Genomic DNA, 8249 nt, shown 5'->3' on the forward strand with positions numbered 1-8249 from the left:
TCATTACTAAAAGTAAGCATTCTTATACATGATTTACTAAGTGTGGAGTCTATAAAACAAAATCTTTTCTTAACAGAGATTGCAACACTTCGAAGAAAGATGATCACTGAACAGCCTGAAGGCCACTGTCCATTCTGTGAAGGCTCCAACTTGCAGATGTTTCTATAAAGAGTCTTTTTCCCCTTATGGGCCACTTCATCAATAATTGCTGCAAAACACTGTCAGATGCTACATGTCCCATATGTCACCTACATAATCAATACTATGTTAATTTTACACAAGGCATACTTGGAATGATTCTATATAGTTCAATGATTCTTCAGTGTTGAAACCTTCATTCTAGAGGTTAGAGAACAGTTTTGTTCTTTAAATCCTTGACATGAGGAGCACTTTATTTTGGTATCTTTGGTTTACATGAACGCTGGTGGACGATCAGTCTGTCTGGCAGGAAGGTACGGCCACAAATACCACATGGAACCAGCTGACTCTGGGCGCTTTGCCAAGCAGACTCATTTAAAGCATCAAGATCATAGTAACCTTTGGCTGGTAAAATAAAAAAAAAAGAGAAAAATATCAGTTTTCATTCTGGAGAACTGTGCTCAGCTTTTATGGAAAATATTTTCAGGAAATACCTGTTGACTGAGCCTTTCAGTTTTAACTAAATCATAGTCCTTATGAGGGAAGAAAAGGCCAGCAAAACTCTGCTTGGTGTCTCAGGGGTCACATAAAGTTAACTACAGACTGAATCATCTTGTACTTCTGGAGAAACCATTTCAGCATGTGCTGTGTTACACATTCTTAACGTATTTGCCTACACTTCAAATATCAGCCTGTTTTACCACATGTCTTTTTAAACAACAACAACAACAACAACAATCCTGCTTAATAAGCCAACATTACCTAACCCAAGAGATAAAGAGAAAGTGTGCAGTATTCTCTAAAGTACTTTGTCACCCTTACTGTTTGGGATAAAGGATTCAGCTTAGTCCAATTTTGTTTTTTAATGTCTTCAGTGTGACTTAGAGTACTATTAATTCAATGACCCAAGGAGCAAAATCAGCAGACATCAGGTTAAGCCCATTCTCATATTCTTCCACACACACAGCAATTTCTGCTACAGCTTTATCTGCAATTATTTTGAGATTAAGGCAGCTGGCATGCATTTTAAATGCTATAATTTGCATCAAAATCCTTGCTCCCACTTTTGCCTTCAAAGGGGGCTTTAATGTAATTTCTTTTTCACAGAGCTTCCTTTAGCTGAAGTTTATACCAACAGCACCTGAACCTCACATTCTTCTTGGCAGAGAAGGATGAGAAAAGGAGCAAATTGTTTGCTTTTCTCAAAAGGAATGGCATTTGAAAGAACAACTTTCAATGCATTAATTAGATTTGAAGATACTAAGTGCAAAATTCCTGAAAACAACTGCATTTTTATAAGACTATTTCTGTCACAGGCAACATGCTACTTTTTTTTCCATAATAAGCCATACGCTTGAAATATGATTCTTATAAGGTGAGCTGTACATCTTTTAATGTGTGTGATGATTGCCTATCCTAAAACACCATCAGACTCATGAACAGGTTCACAAAGATATCTGATTTATTAAAGAATAGTATGCAGGATCACAAAGAAAGCTGAGAATGGAAAAAGCGCGCCAAACGCAAACTAAAAACCCTCGGTACAAATGAGATCCCTCCCCCCGTGGAATCTTCCCAGGCTCACAATCCCAGGTGCTCCTAACGGCTTCTGATGGTCTGTGGGAAAAGTTCTTGAGCAGAGCACATAACCCAAACACATTCCATCGAAATGAACATAGATACAGAGCTTGGCACAAGGTTTCACAGCAGCTCCCTCCCAACAGAAACGCACGTCAGCACCATGGCATGTGAAATGTTACGATGTACAGTGCACATTGAAACAGTGAACATGACAATGTGTATATTCCTAATATCCCTCTTTGTTAGATGAGCCATCAACTGTATTTCTTCTTTTGTCTGAAACAAATATACTCCTTTTCAGGAAATGAACGTGCATGCTATATATTTCACATTAAGCAACGAAAAGCAGCATTACATTGGCCTCTTCTCCTTTCAAAAATATCTCTCTGGGAGAGGGTATTTCGCAGCTAAAAAGTGAATGGAGAAAGTGAATGCTTAATCCTTTCCTTGTTGGTTGCTTTTCCCAAAGCTTTCTGTCTCATGTAAACTTCAGAGTTCCAGATTCATATTTATCTTGCCAGTATAAGTCCAGAAGCACTGGAGTTGTGGAGAAAAGGCTGAACATTAAGAAGAACATTAAGTACGCTATTTCCCACCACCTCTTCACTAACCCCCAGCCCTAGCCCTGGCGAAAGAAAAGGAGTTGTTGGATTGTTATATGCAGCTCTTGCATCACATATAGTTTGAACCTTTCTGGAAAGGAAGAGTAAAGCCAGGATAACATATTGCATGATTGTTCCTAGTGATCTTAAAAGCTCGTAGATATTAGGGCTGTGAAAGTATCCAGGTCATAGATTCAGTCCAAAAGCAATTTGATGAATCCGTTTAAATTTCTGAATTCAATCTCCAAGGTAATTTAAAGTATTGAATTGAGTCAGGCACCTCTGAATCAGTTTGGGGAAAAAAATGGCAACGGCTTGGAGATGTGATAGGCTTTGATGGGGCATGTGCAAATGTACTTTTCTGAACTGATGTGAAAATCCAAACTGATCAGTTCATAAATTCAGATTGCTCTGAATTTGCACATCCTTGCTAGAAATCTGTGAAGTCCTTTCCTGTAGCAATCCAAACCTCCATCCCCACATTTAAGAATAGCTAGAAGAGTTCAGTAATATTCAGCTTCTCAAGTACCAATAGTGGAGCAAAGAAAGAACCAGTTCCTCATATGACATTCAAATTTTTTAAAGCAACAACCAGTCTATATAGGATTGCTTAGATTTGCAGGAATTTCTGTTAAAGATAGAATCTTAGGTGAAACCCACAGCTGATTTTTCAAAGATGGCCATGGAATCTGCAATAAATTCCATTATTCTACTTCTGGAAGACTCCCAGTATCTAGAGGACTTGCTAGATCTGGGCAAGTATTCCAAGTGTAAAATTTGTCTAGGATTCCATTCCCTAGCTCCTCAAAGTTTATAATCTTTCCATAGGCCTTATTGTGTATTTTGACTTTTTTTGCTATGCTCATGTTGGACTATCTTAACATTTTAACTATTTTTTAGTTTTAAATATGTATCCCAGTTATGGAAGAAAAAAACTGCTGAATAAAGTATTCTGATATTTTGCTGGGTTCTGTATTGCACAAGTTCTCAATTATGTCATTACTGCTTCCTGATCCATATGAAGGTTCCTGATCCCTGTGAAGAGTTTAACTACTTATTAACCCTTCTTCGAATAGTTGTTGCAATCACAGAGGATGGAAGCACTTAATTTAAACCTTCAGAATATTGACTCTGTAGGGTGAAGGTACCTATTAAAACTTGCGGATGCCTTTTAAACCCACTCTAGAAGCCATATTGTCATGGCAATGCTGGTGCTGGGAGGCCACGGACTGCATTCAGTATATGCCAGAAAATTTGGTGCAGCCTTTCTCAAACTGGTCTTATCCTGAAGTGTTGTCCTTCATCCCTATCCAGCATTTGCACTGCTTGCTTGTTTGTAACTTACCTCCTATGGGAGTGGCAACTGGCTTCACAGGTTCAGGTCTTCGCAAATGTTTTGGCAGTTGATTGTTCTCAATATGCCATTTTTTCAGACACTGTGGTTCATGGATGCTTATGGAATGGGTTCCATACTCACGGCCACAAATATAACAAATAACAGTAGGAGGCCGTCTTATCATGGGAGACTGCAAACAACAAATGCAGTTAGAAGACAATTGATTTCTTAAAACAAATTACATTGCAGGAAGGGAGTAATGTTGCATTAAAGAGAACTCTACCAACAATGAGTTAGAAAAGCAAGCTCCAAAGTGAATGATTAGGTATTTTAATGCCTATAAAACATGGATTCAGAGGTTGGTAATTCCTAATTTCTAGATAAATATTTGCACCAGTTACCATGAATCTCTTGGAGGCTGGCTGATTTTCCAAGTTTCCAAGGTTTTTTTTTTAAATGAAATCTACTGTGAACATTTTATCAAGGAGGTGGTAAGAAAGAAGTTGAAGGAAAAGGTTATAAATATTGTAAAAGGGCCTGTGCCAAGGGTGTCTGCAGGAGAGGCAAGATGACAGCTGCAGCCATGTGACTGAAACCCTGCCCCTTTTGATGGATGTTAAATATGTGATGCACATAAAAAGGGAGCAGGCTTTGGTCATGAGCTGCAGCTGTCCTCTTGACTTTTTTTGAGGCCCTCTCCAGATACTCCTAGTCTGTGTAACAGCTTGCGAAAGACTGTTCTCGGATCTATATTAATAAATCTGGATTGGCTTCTGTTTGTCTAAAGTTAATTAACTCCTGCAACATTCCTAGATGGCAGTTGTGGCCTCCCCATTAACTTAAAATAATTAAAATAATAATTTTACCTTAATAAAAACATTAAATTCAAATTTATTTTCATTAAGATTTTTTTTAAAAAAATGACAGACATCTCACCGAATAATCCAGTCTTTTGAGATTTTGGCATTCTCAAACCTTGTAAGACTTTAGATGAGAATAGGTGAGATTTCAGGGACCAATCACCAAAAATTATGAGAGCTGATCAACTGGTGAGATTTTGGTCATTTCAGATAGATTTATTTTTATTGGGGCAGGTATGCCCATGCTATTGCATGATATAACACAATAGCACTTGGTATTTGAAAATGTTGCTAGCCTCTGCATTACATTAACTGGTTTAGGTAGTTTGTGTCCACCATGGCAAACATGCTTAACATCTGCTGGAGCAGATCTTCCAATCGTAACTGGAGTCTTTAACTTGGAGAGGTGAGAATGAACCTGAGATTTTATAAGTGCAAGGCATGAGTTCCTCTACTGGTCCATTTGGCCTCTTTCCCCTAAATGTGAAATAGTCCCCAGATATTAAAAATAAAAAAGATTCAAAACTACCTTTGAAAATGAAGACACAGTTTGACCACTGTATTGTACTTGCTGATAGCTTGATAATAGGGACTTTTCAAAGGAGAAATAATTGCCCTGCCTCCCCCATCATGAAGGGGCCCTTCATGAAGTATAGTTCAATATTTGAAAGAATCCAATGGTTCAATATTATTCATTCAAGGCAGCAAGTCAATTAGTTAAAATATAATGCCAAGAGTTAATTTAGTGTTTCAGGTTTTTCCCCCACTGTCCTGATTATTGGGCTATTGACTTCAGTAGAAAAAAAACAATGGAGAACAACTGGGGGGCGGGGAAATGCTTAGATGAACTTTCTGCCTCCAGGCTACTCAAAACCTTGAGGTCCTGCTTCAGAGTCAAAATGATTTTGATTGTTAAATATACTTATTGATTTGCTGGAGTTCTAGCCCCCATAAGACAAACTGGAGGAGAGGGGATGGAATAGAAATCACGTGCATTATAACATCATCACACAAATGACAGGAATTGTGTACTGAATGTCATTTGTGTCATGATGTCATAATGGGACTGCCACTCACAAATTGCAGAACCTTACAGCTATCAGGGCAATTGCCTAAAATACTGTAGAGAATTCCACTCAGAGGCTTTATACACACTTATATACTAAGGGTGTTCAGATCCTTAGAAATCTGCTTTCTTTCAAAGTCCACAGTTTTCTGGTCCAATATTTTTTTCCTAAGGATTTAATAAAAAATAATGACCTGGATGGAAAACATTGTTAAAATTGGTAGGTAGCCAAAGGTTACAGTTCCACCTTTATTCAATTTTATTCAATTTCAGAACTGGTATCTCAGCACAGTTGCAGAAAAAGGTTCTTCCTTTTGCTAGCACTCCATGAACTGACCATATGATTATATGTTCCCTGCTTTCCTACCTTTACCCCCAAATTTGTTCAGAATGGACCTTGAAAATAACTATGCAAACAATGAAAGGAGAAGGAAGAATTTGATTTGCAGAATTGCATCCAGTGATAATAGCATCTAGCTATTAGCTATAGATTAAACAAAGAAATATTCACTCAGCCCTATAGAGAACGAATGTGTGATATACATGAACCAAAAATGTTTTTGTGAATTGTCGATGTTTGACTTTCCTATACTTCCCTCTGTCCACTTCTTTTATTATCCATTTCCTAGGTGTGTTTGAGTGTGCGTACTCTTATCTCAGAACAGAATTCCATACATCTGATGATCATAATGTCCAGAATACCCTAAGCCTTAATAAATCTTTTTAGATGTTGCCATATTCTTTGGCAGTTTTAATACAACAGAGTAACTCAACTATCTCACTGGAAACGGAAAGAAATGAAGCTTTTTGTAACCTCATTTTTAAAAATGATGTAATGGTACTGAAATTCAAACATGGCTTTCAGGGTGTAATCATATGTGGGAATAACCTTGGGAACTGCAGACTGGACAACTGGCGTGTAAAAGATATCTCAGCCCACAGAAGGAGGGAGGGCATGGGAAACGTTTCAGAAGGGACCCTCCCTCGTTTTCTGGAGAGTAAAAGGAAAGGAGGAGAGAAATGCTTTCAGTCTTGCAAGATTCTGTTAATGGAACCTTACAATATAGAGCTGGTACTCCTGGTTGTGTTTCTTGTCTGGACTACCTGGCAGGGCTAACACAGGGTAAGAAATATCTCTATATAAGCCCTTAGTTTCAGTGAGAACATGGAAATCCTTCCATTTTTGATGAGCAGTGACAGGAAAGACTTGAGACAAAAGTGTATTTTTATTTTGTAAGAAAACATACAACAGAGAAAAGCAGCAGATGGCAGCATCTGATAGTCAAGAAACAGAGCCAAGGGAATTAAGTGGTTGCTGTATATTGACAAGAAAAGCATCAAAACAAGACATTCAATGCATTTAGTAGCAATCTATGCAGGATGTAGGAAAATAATTTCCCTGGAGGATCAGAGCCCTTTTTCCTCACTGGAAGAATACAGTCTCTGGAATGCTTATGCTTCCCACACCAAAAAGCTGTCCGAAGCAGGATTCAAGAAGTAGGATATCCAAACAGACTTGCACAGCTAAGGCAATTAAGCTTTAGACTAATATTTTTCAACCTCAGCAACTTTAAGGTGCGTGCACCCTAGCTCCCAGAATTCCCCCAGCCAGCATGATGGCTGGGGGAATTCTGGGAGTTGAAGTCTACACATCTTTAAGTTGCCAAGGTTGAGAAACACTGCTTTAGACTGTTTCTTGAGATGCAACCAAGCTTGGTTAATCCAAATGAGCCCATATATTCCATTACCAATTGCATAACAAAACAATTATGTTGAACTAACAAGCACATAATAGAGAAAATGGCTTTCTCTACAGTTCAGAAAACACTTAGGAGAGAGCTGGGAATAAATCAGGCCTAGCGTAAAAATTCAGTGGAGCATTTTTAAAAAAATTGGTCTTGCATGGGGACTATGACTTCTAAGTAAAGGAAACAGCCATAGTTATCTTTAAGAATAGAGTTATGATTGATACCAGTTTAACTGTAACCTATGATTTTAAAGGGTTTTAGATACCATGATTTTGGGTTGGTAGAAGTCCTTTGATAGTTTCCTGCTTCTTAGTACTACAAGAATGACAGAAAAAAACCAATGAAGAAAAGTATGTCTTACAAGAAGTTGTTAAAGCAAGATCGTTATTTCCATAATCCAAGCGTATGAAATTACTCCCATGTTTTCTGTTAAAAAGCTTCTCATGAAATCTCTCAAACAGCCAGTTTAACCCTCCAACTATTGTTTCCTCTTTCTGATTAAAATGCTGACTCATTCCCACAACTAGGACCCTATATTTTCAGTTGTACCCTGTAACTAATGTTGATCACCTTGATATGAAGAGAGACCATATCAAACCAGCCTCTAGAACAGTGTTTGGCTTGATGGGGAATTCTGGGGGCTGAAGTCCGCACATCTTTTTTGCCAAGTTTGAAAAACACTGCTATAGAAGGACCCTGAGGGTGGGTCTCCAATTCACTTATGCCTGAAATTTTCCCATGCAAATTAGTGAGAGAAGCCAAATTAATTACCTCTTGTTTTAAGTTAGTATAGATGCCATGGGTGCACTTTCAAACAACCATCCAGTAAAGGAATGTACATCTAAGAGCCCAGCTGAGTATGGAGCATAAGGATCCCCTTGATAGTAAAAGTAAACACTATTCGCTTCCAACTGAATT

General features: G+C 38.1%; 1 protein-coding gene across 1 annotated transcript; it reads right to left on the reverse strand.

Annotated features, from left to right (window-relative positions):
* Positions 1-364: 364 nt before the first annotated feature.
* On the reverse strand, positions 365-4008 carry ZNF475 (zinc finger protein 475). Its single transcript, XM_063296729.1, has 2 exons — positions 3667-4008; positions 365-543 (listed from the first exon to the last, which is right to left on the reverse strand). The coding sequence occupies exons 1-2, from the start codon at positions 3839-3841 to the stop codon at positions 392-394; spliced, it is 327 nt and encodes a 108-aa protein (XP_063152799.1). The 5' UTR covers positions 3842-4008; the 3' UTR covers positions 365-391.
* Between the last annotated feature and the right edge of the window lie 4241 nt (positions 4009-8249).

The sequence above is a fragment of the Candoia aspera genome, chromosome 2 (assembly GCF_035149785.1).
Source record: "Candoia aspera isolate rCanAsp1 chromosome 2, rCanAsp1.hap2, whole genome shotgun sequence".
Lineage (NCBI taxonomy): Eukaryota > Metazoa > Chordata > Lepidosauria > Squamata > Boidae > Candoia > Candoia aspera.